General features: G+C 39.0%; 1 protein-coding gene across 3 annotated transcripts in view; it reads left to right on the forward strand.

The window, feature by feature from the left end:
- ARFGEF1 (ARF guanine nucleotide exchange factor 1) overlaps positions 1-20,518 on the forward strand; it is a 186,475-nt gene that overhangs the window by 96,887 nt on the left and 69,070 nt on the right. For all 3 annotated transcript variants that reach the window (XR_012666954.1, XM_048840867.2, XM_048840868.2), the window contains 5 exons: positions 1,935-2,211; positions 2,801-2,914; positions 3,795-3,967; positions 5,380-5,513; positions 12,629-12,863. Coding sequence is in view for 2 of the 3 variants with exons in the window: in XM_048840867.2 (XP_048696824.1) it covers positions 1,935-2,211; positions 2,801-2,914; positions 3,795-3,967; positions 5,380-5,513; positions 12,629-12,863 (933 nt within the window). In the remaining variant the exon portion in view is untranslated. The remainder of the gene's footprint in view (positions 1-1,934; positions 2,212-2,800; positions 2,915-3,794; positions 3,968-5,379; positions 5,514-12,628; positions 12,864-20,518) is intronic.

A 20,518-nucleotide genomic window follows, 5' to 3' on the forward strand; every position in this document is an offset into this window, starting at 1 on the left:
GCTCTTTCACACATATTAAGTTTCTCAAAAGGACACTTCATAGGCCAGGAAAGGATTACATTAACATCCCATAAAGAGGGGGTCTCTCTAAATTCTCCAAACTATTCCTGTGTGCAGTTCTGGTCTCCCATGTTTAAGAAGGATGAATTCAAACTGGAACAGCTACAGAGAAGTGCTACTACGATGATCCAAGGAATGGAAAACCTGTCTTATGAAAGGAGACTCAAGGAGGTTGGCTTGTTTAGCCTAACCAAAAGAAGGCTGTGGGGAGATATGATTGCTCTCTATAAATATATCAGAGGGATAAATGCCAGAGAGGGAGAGGAATTATTTAAGCTCAGTACCAATGTGGACACAAGAACTAATGGATATAAACTGGTCATCGGGAAGTTTAGACTTTAAATTAGACGAAGGTTTCTAACCATCAGAGGAATGAAGTTTTGGAATAGCCTTCCAAGGGAAGCAGTGGGGGCAAAAGACGTATCTGGCTTTAAGATTAAACTCGATAAGTTTATGGAGGAGATGGTATGGTGGGATAATATGATTTTGGCAATTAATTGATCTTTATTCATGGTAAATAGGCCCAATGGCCTGTGATGGGATGTTAGATGGGGTGGGATCTGAGTTACTACAGAGAATTCTTTCCTGGGTATCTGGCTTGTGAATCTTGCCCATATGCTCAGGGTTCAGCTGATCACCATATTTGGGGTTAGGAAGGAATTTTCCTCCAGGGCAGATTGGAAGAGGCCCGGGAGGTTTTTCACCTTCCTATGTAGCTTGGGGCACGGGTCACTTGCTGGAGGATTCTCTGCTCCTTGAAGTATTTAAACCATGATTTGGGGACTTCAATAGCTCAGACATAGGTGAGAGGTTTATCGCAGGAGTGGGTGGGAGAGATTCTGTGGCCTGCATTGTGCAGGAGGTCAGACTAGATGATCATAATGGTCCCTTCTGACCCTAATATCTATGAATCTTCATTTGAATTAAACTGATTTTCCACTTCGCATCTGACTCTTGAGACACATCTCAAACCCATTTTTTAAAGTGATTTCTTGTAAGGGTAGAGGCAATTATTTAATCAGCAAGTTAAAAAAGGGATATAATTACTTAACACACACATTCTGCCATAGAGAGGGTCTAGCAACTGAAGACTTTTTGCTTGTAACAGAAGAGTCTGGGATAGAGATGACTTACTGAAGAATGTCATGCTCATGTGCATTATATGGTTCTGTTTGTAAATAGTATTTGTAAGTTAGTATAAAGATCTGTAGTATTAAAAATCTTGGTTAATGGTTGTAATGTTAAGATTCAGAGGTTAGTACCAGTGCTAGAATTTCCTTGGTGATTTCTGTCGCCGTATCAACAATACAGCCATTAACAACTATTTTTAATACTACACCTCTTCCTATATTTTCAGCCCTACAGCTCTTTTGTAGAGTACTGACTCCCATGGCTGCTCTCCTTGGACGTCCCTCTTTGTTCAGTCCTACCCCAGAGTTCTGCTCCAAGATTTCCCACAAGCTGTTCTTATCCCTCCAGCAGGCCTGGTTTAGTCACCTGATCTACCTGTCCTATAGCTTCAGCACTCCTCTCCACCACCTGGGGAGGCAAGCTCAGTGTGGCACAGGTGGGGTAGCTTAACCTTAACCCTCTTAAAGGGTAAGCTCACCCTGTCACAGCAGGTCTACAAATACAACATAAGCAAATGTACTACCAATAAAAGTAGATTAATTCACTAATGTAGCCTGGCAGGATGTAAATAGATACAATAAGAAAATATTTGAACATTGTTGACTATTTTACTAAGATAAAATTTTATTATCCAGCACAAATTAAGATATACTGCTCATATTACATTTTTTTGTTTTTCCATTCATAAACAGCATCTTATTTTTAACAAAATGTGTATTGGTGAATACTTAATCTATTTCTAGCTCCAGGAAGCCAAACAGATGGAAAAGGAAAGACACCGACAACAGCACCATCTACAGCAGTCACCCTTAAGCCATCATGAACCCGAATCACCTCAGCTGAGACATCTTCCGTCACAGACAGTCGATCAGCTCCCCCAAGAACATGAAGGAGAACTTGACCACAGCACAAATGATGTGAACAAGAGCCTTCAAGAAGATACAGAAGCAGCAAATGGATCTGATATTTACAGTGCAGAAAATGAACAGACAGAAGCTGACCAGGCTGCAGCAGCAGAAAGTAATCACTGTGTGGTTGGTCTTAGTAAGGAGGAAGAGGGTGTGGAGTTTTGTGCTACTTAAGGGCTGAGCAATTTAATGGAAGATTATTCTGTTTCCAGTTAGTAAAATACAGTTAAGAATAGTGTACAAATATCAGTTGCCCTTGCTACCACTGTTAACATTTTATCTTTACAACATATTTCAGTGACAAATAAATTACATCTGTTCTGGTCACTGCAGTCTAGATGCATGCTTGCACCCAGGTAATCACAAATGTGCAGCCACATATTGCAAAATATAAACATGTCAACCTTGTTTTTTCACCCTAAGCCCATTGAAATGTTAACATATATTCTTTAAGTATTTTTCACAAATTTACACAATTACTACTTAAATTATCTCTAAGGATAACTAATGTACTCCTCTCTTCTTCCCTTACCAAAACGTATTTGGATCTTCTTACCTGTGAAAAGAAAAGTACATTTGACCATTCAATACTGCTGTCTTGTTCTGGTTTTTTTAATATATAATATTGTGTTTAAAACCTTCTTGATTGACTTTAGTGCTTGTCAATAATATCTTTCCTGCTTTGCTTTTTTTTTTGGAAGCTCTGTCTAAAAGTGATGTGGGAACATATGATGGAGAAAACAATGAGTGTGAAGAAAAGGCACAAGATATTGTACAGAGTATTGTGCAGGAAATGGTGAACATAATAGTTGGAGGTATCATACTCACTTTTAAAATTTATATACTGCCAGCTTCGTTCTGCAGTCACTTTTGCCTAAGCACTCATTAAGGATTCCTTTAACCATTTGTGTATGTTTAAAATAAAAAACAATTCTAAACCATTTTAATTTCATGTTTACTTTCTGAGGTAGTCTTTCAGCTGGCCCACTTTAAACTGTGCCACTTTTCAATAAAATGAACTAGAGCGGGGCTTTTTGCTATTTACCTTAACTGAGGGGGAATTTTTTAGGTGTGATAATTTGCTTAATTTTCAGCTATAATCAGTATTTCAGATTTCTGACTGCATTTATATCTCCACTTCCATTTTGTTTCTACACTTGTGAGTTCTTTACAATTCTTCTTCAAATCATTAATGAAAGACTAAATATTCAAAATGTCCATTTATAGCTCAGTTAAAAATGTTTTGTTTCTGCTGAAATGGTTTTGTTTTGAACTGAAACTGATTTTTTTTTCTTGCCGAAACAAAAAAATTCTTTTGGGTCAAAATGAAACCATTTCAAATTTTGAGTGACATTTTCATAATGAGATGTTGATTTGACTTGACATTTCTGAATTTTGGGGGTTTTCTTTTGTTTTTTTGTCTGAAATTTTATTTAATTCTATTCAAATTCATTGAATGGTTTTGATGCCCTGAAAAATGCAATTTTTGGTGAATTTGGTGAACTTACTATTTACCAAAAAGATTTCACAGTAATATAAATTCAGTACCTTGTAGGATTGGGCCCTATGCCACTTTTAATCTTAGCGCACTGAACTTCTAGTTGACTTAATAAAAAAAATTCTTTCTAATTTTAAATTTAAATATTGTATATTTTTGCATGATATTTTGCTTTTAACCTTTTTTTCCCCCATTAGATGTAGAAGGGACTGCTGAAAGTGGAAGTGCAGATGGCACAATTGGAACTTTAGAAGATGGCAGTGACAGTGAAAATATTCAGGCAAATGGAATTCCAGGGACTCCAATCTCTGTTGCATATACACCATCTTTACCTGATGACAGGTTATCTGTCTCTTCCAATGACACTCAGGTACTAAAGGAAATAAATGTTGAAGCAGGCAAAGAAAACAATAATCTGTTTCTTTTTAATAATAATAATCTGTTTCTCTTACGTTTGTGCAGACAACACGTCTTAATATAATTGTATAAAATCAATCGCTATTAAAGGAGTCTCAGGCATTTTTATTTTTTTTTTAAATTTACTGTATTCTTCTTTGACTGCTGTTTAAGACTTTTGCAAGCAAGTTACATGCAGGGTAAAACATTTTCACTACAGAAGGTAGATGCTCAAATTATAACACAGAATTTAACTTTCTTTGGATTTATATAAATGTCTAAAAGGACACCTATCTTTATGTTCTATGTGCTTCTTCCATAATATGAAAATAACTTCAGAAATGTTGGAGAGTTATCAGTGCCAATGTATAAAACCCATTACCAGCTCTCCCTGTACAATTCTCCCTTGTTTTCAAATGTCCATTTAAAAAACAAAACCCCTGCACCTTACAGTGTGCCCTAATGGTAGTGATTTGAGCTATGCCATACCTTATATCTATGATTGGGAGGATTTGATTTTGAATTTTCATTGAAAATAATTATTTTAATGTACACCTCATTTTTCAGTTTTAAGCTTTTGTAATAGCGAGAAATAAAATAACTCTCCCTATCTTGCATTGAGATCTGGCAGCACGAATCCCTGCACGAGTGTAGAATCCCGTTGGCTTAAAAAAACATGCTCCATGGGCACAGAGATCTGTACTGGCAGTTTACTGCCAATGTGAACCAGTTAAAAGTATATTCTTTCCAACCCTAAGTATGCTTTAATGTTTAAAGAGATGCTATTATCTTTTAGTTGCACAGCATATGTGTCTGATAAGACTTACCATATCCTCTTCAGAAGTGATAATGGCATTTATAGCATCACCAGAAGTTGGTAAATAGAAAAAAGTGAATATTTTATTCTAAAAGTTTTTGCCATCCACCATATATATAAAGACTATAACAAGACATTATAAATTATGCCAAGGCTTTATGACTGTGTAAATATTCTCATGTAACCCACTAGTATAATTATAGTCGATGTTACCGTTTCTTTTCTTTCTAAAAGTTTTTTATTTTCTAGGAGCCCTGAGTGAGGGCAGTATGGTCTCAGTTGTCTTCTATAAATTTGACCTGTCCACACTTTACTTATTGGCTCTGACTTTACATCTTCAGGGATGACACTTAACTTTACTGGGTTGGCAGTTTTATTAATGTTTTCTTCAGGTCCGTTTTAACTAAATTGTCAAACTACATTTTTAAAACTTAGTCTGGAGACCTTAAATTACATTTAACATTTTGTCGTATTTGTACAATATCATAACTTCTCGTTGCTAGGAGGTGGGGATTTCCCTACACACTGCTAATGCAAAATGGAATTCTGAAATATGTTAACTTCTTTAGGAATCTGGAAATTCTTCAGGACCTACGCCTGGTGCTAAGTTTTCCCATATTTTACAAAAGGATGCCTTCCTAGTATTCAGGTCACTGTGTAAACTCTCTATGAAGCCACTGTCAGATGGGCCACCAGATCCAAAGTAAGTCAGCATGATTTTCTTTTATGAAAATACTTTGATGCTAAAAATGAAAATGAACACAAATGATAAGGGTCTTCTGCTGTTGAGAAACAAATTGTTAGCAATTTTGACAGAAAAGCCACATCATCTGAAAGTTTCCGCTGAGCTGTACTTTATTTTTAATGTATTTTTTGTATGTTAAGTGGCAGCATCTCTCTTTCTGCTCTGTTCTCTGATAAGTTTTAACCACTTTACATGGCTTATAAGCCTACGCTTTTCTATCTAGTCATTATTTTATTGGTAGACTAAGTCATCACTTTTTAATTACAAACCACTTCCAAACTATGAAGTCCAAGGTTTGATTAAAGGCTTTTTAATATTTGATAACTTTTTAATGTGTGATGACTGAAAGACAAATATTTTATTTGTAAGTTTATTTTCTGTTACTCTTTCTAGATTGTTGCAACTTGTGAACAGTATTGCTTTTCCCAGACAATAGAAAAGAAAAGAAAATAATCAAAATTCACATTGTTGTCTGGGAATGAGGACATAAGATTCTCTTAAGGAGTACTTTCACTACAGTACTTCTTCAAATAGTGTCCTTTTGTGCACAAACCCATGTACTCTTGGGTTGGAGATTTTCATCAGCAGTGTCTGTAGGGCTGCACCTGTGCCCTAGACATCTTCATGCTGTGGTACAAAGGTGTGTAGGAAGGGGATGGATCCATTGTCATTCCATTTTTTTTTTTTAAACTCTGATCTTGGTCCAGAGCCTCAAGTACAGATTATGTCCAAGACCCTGGGCATTAAACCCTGCTAGACCAGCTATAGGTCTTCCCTTCACAGCGACAGTCATTCAAGTGGCCTTTGCTGCCTGGGGGAGACTCACGTCTCCTCCTAATGTAACATCTGCTCAGGCTTAAAAGCAGATCTAAGAAGCTGAGGGAAGGCCGACTGAAGCACCTGGTGATGGAGTGCTCTCTGAGTCCCCGGGTTTGATTCACTCCCCATACTTTGGATCTGGTTGCTCACAGACTTCAGGTGACTCTCTTTGGTGTGACAGTAGATCCTTGGGTCCCTTCTATCTAGACCCTCAAAGAAGAAAAGTCCCCTTTCTCCAGAATGGGAAAAGAGAAGGGGAAAGTCACCCTTTTTGATCTGGGTCTTAGGAGACCTTGCATCCCAATGTGGGTAGCACTGAGACTCCCATCCCCTTCAGTACTAAGACTCCAGCATCAGTTAAGAAGACTATACCATGTACTGAGAAGCTGTCAGGTAAACAACCTAGACTGGCTGTGGCATCAACGCTGAACACAGTGCCTGTGAAACACAAGAACTCCGGAGCTGAGCCGGAATAGTCATCAGCACCATCTTCTGTAGCAAGATATGAAAAGCACACCAATCGCACTTTGGTGCTGTCTCCAGTACCACCTGGTATAACGACTCCTGATTGGAAACAAATTTCTAATCGGCCGAAGCAGAGATGATTGAATTCAATATTAGTGAGGAGATTTCCTTTCTTTTTATTTCGGTTAGATTATCGTGGTCCTTTGGAGATAGCACAGGGAAGGAATTAATAGAGAACCAGCTACCAAAGGCTACTTCAGACAAAACTAACCAATCCATAAGTTAATGTCTGGCGCATATACACAAGGATACCTGCATTAAAGCCTTTACCTATCAAGTTTCTACACATCTAGTAGAGGGAACCCTCAATTTCAGAGAAATTTAGTTTTGTTAGAGCAGACTTCTTAACTATATTGGGAGATTAGGGTCTTCACCCATAGGAAAATGTGAAAAATGAGGGAAAAATATATTAAATAATCTGGACCACCCAGTCTCTCTTATCTCTCATACTTTTCAAAACCTGAAACCCATGCCTCGTGCTTGGGTAGTCATTAATATTCTCCTGGCTCCCATTTGACCCTACATCATGAATTGCCCTAAGCTCATTTCAGTTTTATTTTGCAAATAGCTACAAAATTTGTGGAGGGTACCACTCTGAGCTGCAGAGGGGATAAAACTGGAAGGGAGTGGACAGTGCACCTGGATAACCCCAGAAGCCCTCTTTCAAAATTTTAGGGATTTCTGTGTATCCAGACCTTGCTTTCTCATAGTTCTAATTATAATGGCCAACCCATAAATCTTTGAAAATGGGACCCACCATACTGAGTGCTTAGAAAAGTGTGTGACTACTCCACAATGTGTGCATGCAAGATTCTTTGAAAGTAGTAGTTTCTAATATATTGAGAGAGAGGATTTTAAAGTTTTTAATAAAGATAAGACAACTACTGACTCCTTTAAATGTCTCTTTAAGTGTGAATAAGTATTGACCATCCAATTCAGTTTAAAGGGAAGTTGTACCAAAGAAATGGATTGCCTGTGATGATGAATTCTAAATGTAGCTCTTTAGGGAGAGATGATGTCCTTTGAATACAATCAGGAAATGCTGCTACCACTGATGTCATAACTTTGGAATAGTCCAGGATACTAGTGATTTTTCAACAAGTAGAACAATAGTTTGTAGGATCAGAAAAAAACAGAAAAAAGGTTGTAATATTCTCATCCAGAGTTCTACAGTAAGATTCTGGTTATCCATCCCCCAGACTGCATGGTCACTGTTTCTGCTGTAAAACTTGACACTGGATTATTAGCGCCTTAGGGATGTATTCAGTCTCCTGTCTAAACTAAAGAAAAGAATAATATCAGTTGAGAACAGTGTTTGGTTTTCGCTCCCCTTGGGAATTGGTCTGCATCGATGCCAGAAAGAAAACTTAAATTCTGACATACGACTTTTGTTAAACTGTCTGCCTGAGATTAAGAAACGAGATTTACCAAAGGCAGTAATGGGTTAACCTACTCCTGGAGGGCAGCAGTAGCTGCTGAGGCACTTGGAATCCATCCTTTTAATCCCTAGAGTCCTTGACATGCAAATTAGGACCAATTAAGCTCTCTGCATAGGGTAAATTGAAGGAAATGACATTTGGGACAAAAAGAAACAGCTGCCAAGACATTCAAAGATGTCCTACATTTGGAGTAATGCCTGGAATTGCTCTCCGGTTCTAAAGCGTTGAAGGCTTGTCAGCCATTTCAAACACGTTTTTAGTGGGGGGAGTAGTGGATAAGATAATTGCAACATTTTAAAAATAAATGATTAGCAGTTACCTAAGATCACTTTAGAGAATTCTAAAGTAAAAAAAAAATGTTTTTGGAAAATCAGGTAGTGAAAAAGCAAGACTGAGAACAGACACACAAATATCTCAAGAGAAAATTCCAGTAATGTTTAAATCAAAGAGAAACAGAGGAAAAAATAACTAAAATAAACTGAAAACATGTTTACTGAAACATAAGTCTTCATGAATATTAACAGAGTTATTGGAGAGGAGGCCTTGTTGTTAAAAGCACAAATACTGGGAGTCAAGATCTGGATTCTATTCCTAGCTCTGCCACAGATTTCCTGTATGACCTTAGACAAGTCATTTGACACTTCTAACTCATCTTTCCTTGTAGAATGAAATGGAGATACCTCCTTTTTTCACAGGGATGTTTTAAAGTTTAATTATTTGGCCTTGATCCTTAAGCTTGTTATACACGCGCAGATCATTACAACCTTTGGAGTCCCACTGAGGGCAGCAGGCTGCAGGACTGGGGTTGTAGTTATAAAGTGACTTTCATCTTCTGATGAAAGATAATATAAAAATCAAAAGTGTTGCAAGAGACTCTCTTCTAATTAAACTCCTTTTACGTGTAGGTCTACAGTACCTTGAAAATGAGCAGGAAACTCCTAAAGACTAGAGTATCTTTCTCAATTCCCAGAAAAAACAAGAATAAATTTTTAATCATGAGCTCTGTGGCCTAAATTTGTTTATATATGTTTTTATATAACATGATCTTTCACTGTGATTTGCATCCAAGAGTTGCTTTTTGGCAGTATTTGTCTTCCAGAGTCCTCTGTAAAATCTACTGGGTGCCCCATAGGAGTGGTTCAGTTTTCTGAAATGATAGTATTGTAAGATGATAAAATAGGAACTTGTGACTGTTGTTCCTTTACTTTGAACAAGGGTCAGGAGAAATTCAGAGAAAATCCCTGTAATAGTCAGCAAAAACTAAAATCAAACCTGTTGGTTTTTGATAGAGAAATGGTACTGGTATTTCATTGTTTCTAGACAGGCAGAATACTTATAGCACAGAAGATTTACAAATTTGCTAACTAAACTCAAGAGGCTTAGTTGAAATTCAGTATTCAACACCTCATTAATACGATTGGAAAAGTTCATAATGTGAACATATTATTTGATTCAGCAGTCCATTCTGGAAGTAGTTTGTTTCCATAAAGACACTTGATTCTTTGTATTGTCAAACAAAATACATAATTGCAATTGGTCACATGCTCAAATTTAAAACAAATAGTATGGTTACAAAAATGAATCTTGGAGAGAAAAAAGTTAGGTGAACATTGTTGTGTATTTTCACAGTAAGTTTAAATTTCTATTAAGAGCAGGGAAAGGATCTTTTTAGCTTTTCCTCAACTTTAAGAATAAAAAATAATTCATGATATTCAAAATATTTGTGTATTTCTATGTACATGTGACATCTGGTACAGAATCTGCTTTTTTATGATGCTAACAAATGAGGGGGTTTTACTTTTAATTTAGCAAAGGTTGATGTGTGACTTGATATCTATAGAAAAGGTGGTGATCCACAGTGGTTTTGAAATTATCCTAGCTTATTTTATAACCATGCTGGTGGGGCAAATATGACAAAGGGGAAAGAGCTAGAGCTTCCAAGGCATGGAAAGGGTCAGACTCTATGTTGGGGGGTGCTACTCTGTGCAGGGGCTTTCCTGACACATTTGTCCCCAAAGGAGTTGAATTAGAAGCCCAGAGTGACCACAGCCAAGTGGAGCTGTGGAGGAGCATAGGTAAGCAACTGGGGGGTTGGGAAGTCTGACTGGTTTTTGGAGACTAGCATGACTGGACAACAGCAACCCATATCCCAAGGAAAAGATGTCAGACAAGATATCAGAGCCTGGGAGAATGCCCTTGGGTGCCAGAGCTAGAAACAGCGACTAGACTTTACTCGGCTCCAGTTGGCTTGGAAGCACATGGGAACCAGTGTTTGGATCCATTTGCAACAGACTGGTGACAGTAGAGTGGTACCGGGCCAGGTTGTAACATTCTCAAAGTGAGTATAACACAGTTGACTAATTATTTACAGAATATAACAGAATTAGAGGTGTTATGGATCTCAGATGTTTGACTGATAGAAACCTGTACCGTATCTTGTTACCTCCTAGATCAGTACTATCTGGGGATCTCTTTCCAGTATTCTTCATATCTGACAAATGGGAACTAGCAACAAATATTTCTTCAATATAAGTCATACTTTCACAAGTCCATGGTCTTGCTCTCCATAAAAGCCACGTGCTCGTTTTTTCTCTCTGACATCCAGAAATAAGGATAAATCTGATACACCTAAGGGAGAGGCATGTTACAATCCAGGACACTTCATGGATCCCATCACCCTTAAGGGTGCAAATATTCTCTCTCTTGTTTCCTCTCCCCCTCCCCCCCAACACAAAAAAATTCTATCGTTAATCAAACTTTTCTGACATTCATACCTCTAGTTTTAAGACAGCATGCTTTCTCTGTGTATAGCATTAGTTCCCAAGACAATTACCAGAATGTAATTACCACAGCAGTCCGGACTTTTAGAGTGACTATTGGAGGAAGGCACATTTATTTGGCTAGCGTAAAATCCAAATGGGAGTGGTTTTGACTTATTCACACTCGTTGCAATTTGTCCCTTAATTCCCTAAACTGCAGCTGCATCTCCATTTATTATATACTGTTGGTCAGGGCCCAAATTTTGTCTTTTTAGTAGTCAAGTATGTTTACCTAAGAAGTGAGAATGAGCTGTTCTTAACTCCTAAGAAAATACTACTTTAAAAACAGTTAAATGTCATTGGGTATACTGGAATTAGAGGGTTCCCTGCAGTGATTTTTGCTAAGGTGCAGAGGTTTAAACTGACAGACAAACTTGTGATCATGGAAGTTTTTTCTCAGATTATTACGGCAGTGATGGTATGTTATCTCTTTTCTCTTTAGCAGTGAACAAAGGTTATTTTGTTAGCCCTAGCTGAGGGTATCATTCTCAAATTGATTTTCCTGTGATTGCATTAGTGGTCTGTGGTGGACCCCATTACTTTCCATGCTCTCTGGATCTGTGTTATGCACCTGATAGAAATGGTTCGAAGAAGCTATGCCAGATAATGCACACAGTATTTCAACAACTATATTTGTTTTTCTCTTATTCCTCTAATCTCTACTTTCCAGAAGATTGTATATAATAACCTTTTCAAATTGCTTTGAAAAGGTGGATAACTTTCAAGGAGATCTTATGGTTGCTGCTTGACTTTTCATTGTTTGTTAGTTTTGGATTTTTTTTTTTTTGAGGTGGGTGGGCGTTGTGGTAGTTGGGTCTCCAAAATTGTTCTTCAGTTTTAGTCTGTAATGCAAGTATAATGTTCACACACCCCGCTTTGATCTCTGACTATATGTGTATAAAGAAAAGTGAGGTGTCAAGTGCTCAGTGGTGAGAGAAGAAAGCCTAAATAGATCAAGCACTACATTAGCTGCCCAGGGTCCCTTATTCAGTTTTCCATGCTGGAGGAGCATATGGAGAAAAGAAGAATTTGTGGAATTCTGTAACTTTCGCTCTTCTTCCCCATGTCCCCATTTCTGGGAGAAAAAGCCCATCCGCCCAAGCCACTCAGAAGAGGCGAATTCTTTCTCTTATGATTAGGAAGTGGGGAGAACCATCTCATGTCCAGCCCCAAACAGCTATTCAGGAGAGGAGGGGATTGTGTAGGTGGCAGAGGGAGGGACAGGCCTAGAAAAGGCTGCTGTGGGCTTAAACACACTTTTGTCTGCTTGAAATGTGCCAAATTGTTGTTGTTTGTAACTAAGGCCTCCTTTTTTGCTACTTTCTTTAACAAAGTGTTTTTAAACCGTAGCATGTTGTTTCAAGTACTTGAAACATAAAATAATTGTGTGGCTCACGAAAACTTTCCAGAAGCATGTTTTACACTGTAATTACAAACTTGTTCATACCTGGTATATATTATTTCATTCTAGGTCTCATGAGCTGCGATCAAAGGTTCTTTCATTGCAGTTGCTTCTGTCCATTCTGCAGAATGCAGGACCTGTCTTCAGGACAAATGAGATGTTTATAAATGCTATTAAGCAGTATCTTTGTGTTGCATTGTCCAAGAATGGAGTTTCATCTGTTCCAGAAGTTTTTGAGCTTTCACTTTCAATATTCCTTACACTTCTCTCAAACTTCAAGACACACCTAAAGATGCAAATTGAGGTATTTTATACAATTTTCAGTGACTTAAGTCTTTGCTTTTTAACTGTACCGCTGTCTACAGTCATGTAGCTCAATGTTTTTTCTACTTGTGGAAACACTGAATTTTTGTAAAGATACTAAAAAGAAAAGGAGTACTTGTGGCACCTTAGAGACTAACCAATTTATTTGAGCATGAGCTTTCGTGTAAAGATACTGTTCACTAAGTTTCTCTCTCTATTGAGTCTCCGCTCCCTAATATGAGAAGGTCTGGGCCTTCCCCCCCAACGAGAAAGGGAGCTGTTACTGATAGTGCCCTTGAAACATCATTCAGGTAGAGCAGACCGGCCAACATTCTGTATGGAAAGTCTTCTGGAATATTTGTAGAAATATAGGTTCAATTTGCAGTTCTAATGTATGTGTTTTAAATAATTTAATGTTCAAATCTTAGTACTGTGACTACTTAACTTACCAAATAGAAATTAAGAAATCCTTTTGGTAGTGGCATGATTAATTTGGAAGCAAAAATGCATTTGTCACTGATAAGATTTGTTCTTTGGTGGCACTTAGAGACTATGAAGAAGTTGATTGGTGAAACACCCACGTAGTCATTATGAGTTTTACTAATATCACGATCAATTTAAGCAAAATCACAGATCTAGAAAACAAAATAAGAATAAAATCGGAATCCATGTCAAATATACTCATCAATCTATGGGGCTGTGGGTTCCCCTTAACAAGAGATTTAGTGTTACAGTTTGTCACCATCCTGCTATCCGGAGGTCCCACTGAGGGTCAAGTTTGATTCCCTTTTTATGCACCTATTTCTTATATCCACTTATTTTCAAGACCGTATTTGATTAAATCTTGGACTCTTGTCCATATTTGTCATACCTGCTACCCGTTTTGGGGGTTTGGACAATAGTCATAAGCATTTGTGCACATGGAAGATTCTCAGTACAATGCAGTTAAGGATGGCGGGCTAAATAAATCCTTTTCAGTCTAGACAGTTTATCACAAGATATATATTGCTAATCTTCTGACGCAAGGCTGCCTACTAATGCTATCTCTTATTAAGCCTTATCTGGCCCTCTGCTAACTATTACTACCAAAGGCCTCAATCTAAGTACTAGGCTTCAGGCTCACTTTATAAAGTAACCTTTAAGTTTCTTTGCTTACTCTTACTTGTATTATAGCTTTAGTTTCATTTGCACTAATTTAGTAATCATCTTAGAAATAATTAAGATACAAATGATTATTTATGTGATCACCTGAGCTCAGGTTATTGGTCAAAGGTCAAATTTTGCTTAAAAAAACAATTCCATCATATTTGACTGTGAAAGTGTATTAATTATCTGGGAAGGCATACTTTCAGCTCTTTTATATATTAACAGATTTTAATGAAAGATAGGAAATCCATATACCCACAGTATAACACACATGGTATTTTTGTGACCAACATGAATATTTACAGAATTGTAGACTCTTAGCTTTCAAGAAGAGGAAAGCCATTTATAATCTTGTAATTATGCATTATATATTAAATGTAAATAAGGTATATGTTATACATTATACAAAATTATATAATCTGGGACTAGATCTCTAAACTGGGAATTAAATCTTCTAATTGGCTGCATACAGTATTGATGGAAGATAATGAGATTCAGAAGTAGCAAAATCTGCAAATAAACTCTGCTGTCAAGCAAAGTTCAGTGATGCAAACAGAAGTTTTAGTTCTAGAGTATATGGCATAAAACAAGAATATAATATTTTAAAAACTATGAACAATATAGTATAATTGTATTTTATGCAAGAAATTTTAGAATAAAAAATGTGGCTTAAATGGTACTTAGGTTTATATGATTGTATCTGAAAACATATTAGGTGTTTTCCTTTTCTAGAAAAAGCCAAAACATTTGACTGCTGTGACTACTCTCCTCAAGTATCAAGGCACAAATCTGCTTGTATTTTGGTGATTGAATAAGATCCCATTTCATCCGTGTCCTCAGTTCTCAAAGGGTATGCATGCTGTTTCACTCCCTGGGGCATAGATTCAGAAATCCATCTTCATCTCAGCAGCAAGGGTGGAATTTATCAAAGCCTATACAGACACTACAGCTATTAAAGCTTTCTTACCAAAGAGCAGATTCTAAGACAAACAGGAAGCAGTAAGCTCTATGAGGCCTTAGTCTCAGTGCAAGTATATGGTGGTTCTGGTGACTTTTAGGCTTTATGGCATTGGGTAACTATTCCGTGCCATTCATAATACTGTCTGAAGCCTCTGCAGTGCTAGTTATGGAAGTGCTCTGTACATTTAACCACCATGGATATGCTGCTGTTTGTTCTCCAAGACATTCAGGATTCTCTGCTATGGTGCACAAAGGAGGATCATCATGTTGGAGTCCCCTCCCTATCTCCCTTACCATCTGTACTGTTAATCAGATACCTCAGGAGTCAGTTCAGGTGCTGAATCCTTCAGGGCTACCTCTCAGGGTGGTTGTGAGTATAAAGATATTAACAACAATAATGGGGACCCCATAAGTGCAGAATATAGATAAGTTCTTCCCTGTAATCAAATCAAACCGTTCAAATGTGAGGGACAATACCGCGGTGTTGTGCCATAGCAGCTGTGAGGAAAGAGGCCAGTCTTGCCAGTTCCATTTCAGAAAGCTGTCATGCTCTGAGAGTGGTTAATCCATCAGATCACTTCAATGGCTTTGTGTTTACCTGAAAAAGACATCATTTTAGAAGATTCCTCAAGCAAGTACAACCATGTATATCTCAAGGAGTCAAGCCTGTATTACCTTTTCCATAAATAAGGCAGATCGTTGCTGCATTCTTTTGACACCAAGAAAAATGGGAGATGTTTCTGATTCTGTTTCAAGGAAACAGGAGCCAGCATTTTTGACAGACGTATTTTTTTTCCTGGACTTCAGCTAGGAGTTCCTTTATGTGTACTCTTGATACCACTGATTCTACAGGTTGTCCAAAAGGCATGGTCAGATTGTAATTGTTAGCCCCAGACTGGGTTTGGCAGTTGTGGTGAGCTCCTGGAGCTAAGAAGACCCACAAGCTGTGCATTCTTTTACACCGAATCTCTTGTCTCAGGATCAGGGGCGGGATTCTTCACTTAGATATGAAATTCCTCAGACTGACTGCTTGATTTTGAGATTGAGCACTGTATTCTGTTGGAAGGCTTGGAAACCTGCTTGTTTAAGAGGAAGATGCTCTCCACTTGGGCTATTTAAAAAGAAGACCACTGATGGTCATCCATCCTTTTTCATTTTGAACTATTTTATTGCACTTAAACAACCAGAATGGCCTCTGGGGCTCGATCAGAATCCGTCCGGTTGCCATCTCTACTTTCTTCCCACCCACGTATTGGAGCTCTCTCTGTCTTCACTCATCTTACAGTAACAATCATTCTAAAAGGGTGTCAAGGTTCCTCCCCCACTCTGAACTCTAGGGTACAGATGTGGGGACCTGCATGAAAACCTCCTAAGCTTACTTTACCAGCTTAGGTTAAAACTTCCCCAAGGTACAAATTAATTTTATCTTTTGTCCTTGGAATAACCACTGCTACCACCAAACTCTAACTGGGTTTACTGGGAAACGTAGTTTGGATATGTCTTTCCCCCCCAGAATCCTCCCAACCCTTGCACCCCACTTCCTGGGAAAGGTTTGGTAAAAATCCTCACCAATTTGCATAGTTGACTACAGACCCAAACCCTTGGATCTGAGAACAATGAAAAAACATTCAGTTTTCTTACAAGAAGACTTTTAATAGAAATAGAAGTAAATAGGAGTAAAGGAATCAGCCCTGTAAAATCAGGATGGTAGGTACCTTACAGGGTAATTAGATTCAAAACATAGAGAATCCCTCTAGGCAAAACCTTAAGTTACAAAAAAGACACACAGACAGAAATAGTCATTCTATTCAGCACAATTCTTTTCTCAGCCATTTAAAGAAATCATAATCTAACACATACCTAGCTAGATTACTTACTAAAAGTTCTAAGACTCCATTCCTGTTCTGTCCCCGGCAAAGCAGCATACCAATAGACACAGACCCTTTTGTTTCTCTCCCTCCTCCCAGGTTTTGAAAGTATCTTGTCTCCTCATTGGTCATTTTGGTCAGGTGCCAGCGAGGTTACCTTTAGCTTCTTAACCCTTTACAGGTGAGAGGATTTTTCCTCTGGCCAGGAGGGATTTTAAAGGGGTTTACCCTTCCCTTTACATTTATGACAAAGGGTCTATATCGTCTATGTATTTCTAGTCATGCATGAATCATCGTTGTAATGGTAATTTGATCGTGGTAATTTTACCATGACTAAAAAAGGTCACTGTGGGTGAGAGAAGAACATCTGAATCTTTGTCAGTCTGTGCAAATAGCATGGCTATAATATCTTGGCAACCTAGTGCGGTTTAGGCCCTGATGATTTATTACCTCTGTTCCCCCACCTGTCAATAACCATCAAGTTTTCCCTGTGATGAACAAAAATAAGTAATTAAACATTCCTGTTATTAGGTCTTCTCATATGGTGGTTAGCTGAGAGGGTATTGTTTTTTGTTTGTTTTTTAAAACCAAGTAATAGACATCAAAATCAGCCTGAGGGTTGCTTAAAGAAACAAATAGTCACCACAATTTTCAGAAAATTAATTTCTCCCCAGACATATTTGTCCAAAGACAGTCCAGAAACCAGAAGTCTGTTCTGTTCATGGATTCACAGAGGTCTGGGCATTATAGATTTATTTCTTATTGACTGAATTTAGTGTGTGTCTTTTCTTCTGAGAGTCGTCTGGAAGGCGGAAAAGGACAGAGTTCATGTTATCCTCATAGCTCAGGCCTGGGGCCCATAATTCTGATACTTAAGACTCCTACATTTAGTACTGGAACTTTCATTGATTCTATCTCAGGAACTGGTCAATTTACCTGTTTCCAGACTGTCTTTGTCTAGCAGCATGGGTTACTCCTGAGGGCATTCTGCACCAAAAAAATAAAAATTCTGTGCACAATGTTTTAAAATACTGCAAATTTTATTTGTCAAATAAATGTGGAGACTCCAGCATGGCACTGGGGCGCGCAGGCCACTGGCTGCACAAAGGTTGGAGATCTCTGTGCAGCTCTCCCCCAGGGACATGGACTCAGTGGTGAGACTGCAACCAACCCTGACACAGCGCAAGGACTGGGCCTGCCCCAGAAACACTCCAGGGCTCTGCCCCTCTGTGTCAGGTGCACCAGATGTGGGCAGGAAGGCTCAGCAAGGCAGGATCCAAGTGTGGAGGGGCTTAAGTGTGGGGGATCCAGGTGTAGGTTGAGATGGTTCTGTGTGGAGCAATCTGGGTGCTGGCGGCTCAGTGCGGGATCCAGGTGCAGGGGGGATCTAGATGCACAAGGGATTCTGGGTTGGGGTTCTGGGTGCAATGGGAGTCTGCAGAGGGGGTCCAGGTGGATGTTGTTGGGGTTCAGCAGGAGCATTGTCTGGGTATGGGGAGGATAGAGCTCGGCAGGGGAGTCTGGGTGTGTGGGGGGGCTCAGTGGTGGGGTCCAGGTGCTGGGGGAGTGGGGCTTAGTATGGTGGGGATCCAAGTGCAGCTGGTTGGGGCTTGGTACAGTGGGGATCTGGGTGTGGGTGGCTCGTCAGGGTGGTCCAGGTGCAGGAGGAGTGAGGCTCATCACAGGGTTCTGGGTGCGGGAGAGGAGGTGAGACTCAACAGGAGGGTCTGGATATGACGGGGTCGGGATTGGGAGGATGGGGGAGCAGCTCCCTGTATCGTGATCCCTCCCCATGCAGCTGAGGAGCAATAGTTGCAGGAAGTGGGGTGGCAGGGACGGGGAGGGAGAGAGTTTGAAGAGCTTCCTACAGCTGGGGAAGACATTTTGGGGTGGGATGCCATGCAGGGGAAGAGGAAGTCTCGTCCTCCTCAGCCCAGCTTGGACTAGCAGCTGAGCCTGACGTAGGGTAGAAGTCATCAGCTGGGTCTTCCCCAGACCTGCCCTGGGCACCTGAAACATACTGCTGGCGAGGGTCGCATGACTACTCTTGTGGCTTCCTTTTGCTTCCCCATCAGAGAGTCCTTTTTCTACAGGAAAGCAAAGAAATCTGTGGGGGACATAAATTCTGCTTATGTGCAGTGGCGCAGAATTCCCCCAGGAGTAATGGATATGTGCTAATACATAACAAATAAGGATGTAGCCTGAGAAAAATTTAATCTTCTACATTCTGCTCTGTTTAGATTCTGCAAAATATGGAAACACTGTGGGTACTGCATTTGAAAGATTCTATAAATGTTAAAACAACTTGTCTTAGTAGGAAGGATTATGTTCAGTGTGGTAGTGATTATTTATTTTATTTTAAACTCTTGGTATTGTGGCCCTGAATAATGCTTTTATCAAATAAAATCAACTTCAAAAAGGATGTAGTCCTTGATCTGGTTCTTACTGTTTGTTGATCTCTCCATACTTCCCAGTGGCTTTTCTTTACTGTGAGTAATAACTGGAGAGCTCTACTGATCTGGGTTTTTTATATATATAATCTAAAGAGCTCTGTGTGATGGTGAACTGTGCTACACATCTGGTCAAGTCTCACTTTTAAAAAATGCTTACCGTCAAAGTTATTTAGAGAACACTGTTGCTGTTTTTCCCAAAGTAATTGGACAGTTCTACCCTAAAGCAAAAATAGCCTGATCCTAATAGCTACCAGTGTATAGAGAGATGAAATTTCAGAAGTGGATAGTTGCAAGCTAGTTTGATGCAGTAGTTTGTATTTTATGAAATGGCGCAAACTAACAGTTCTGTCCACACCCAAGTAACTTGAGCAGCTGCTTGTGCTCATATTCTGAGAGTCTTTGTGACTGTTTCTTATTCTGTGGGCATACTTCACCATCAGTATGTCCTTCATACGACAGCTCAGGGCTGTCCTCTGTCTCATACTCTGCCCAATCTAGTTGGCAAGCATGCTCGGTGCCACAACCCCACTATTCTAGTTGATTACTCCATTATGGATCTCTGTGAAAGGAAGAGAAAGGAGCTATGAAGACAAAGGTCTCCCTCCTCAACAGTTTGGATGAGGGAAAGCTGAAAGTGTGGTTCTGAGGAAGAAGTAAGAGCCAGATCCATGCAATAGAGATGAGGGTCCATTCCATCATCCCCAGAAGTCAGAGGCAAAGATAGTGTTCTCTGGCCAAGTGTCCAACATATGTAATCTGGGATTGTAGAATACACCTCTCTCTCATATGCCTACAACCCCCTTCAACTGAAGATTGTCAGAGTTATGTTACTTTTAAACCATCATGTGGACTCATCCTTCTCCTATGCCTTGTGCCATCTCTCCCATAAGAATTGGGGACCTTTTTTATGAATTAATACCCCCACTTCCACTCAAGCCCAAACAGATCTGCAAGTCTATTACAGAAAATTGATATTTTTAAAAATATTAAGCTATTGTGCTGTGCAAGAGTATTTTCTCTTGGATTAAGTTGTCCCACAATACAGCCAGTATCTGGCCTTCTGGGATTTGAATAGATACTTTTATAAAAGATATGATCTAAGAATTCTTTTGGGGAAGTTATATGGCGTGTGCTATATAGAAGGTCAGACTAGATTATCACAGTGGTCCCTTCTGGCATTAGACTTGATGAATCTATAACTACTTCTGGAAAGAGCCCTACATTTATAT

This window comes from Caretta caretta, chromosome 2 (genome assembly GCF_965140235.1).
Source record: "Caretta caretta isolate rCarCar2 chromosome 2, rCarCar1.hap1, whole genome shotgun sequence".
Taxonomy (NCBI): domain Eukaryota; kingdom Metazoa; phylum Chordata; order Testudines; family Cheloniidae; genus Caretta; species Caretta caretta.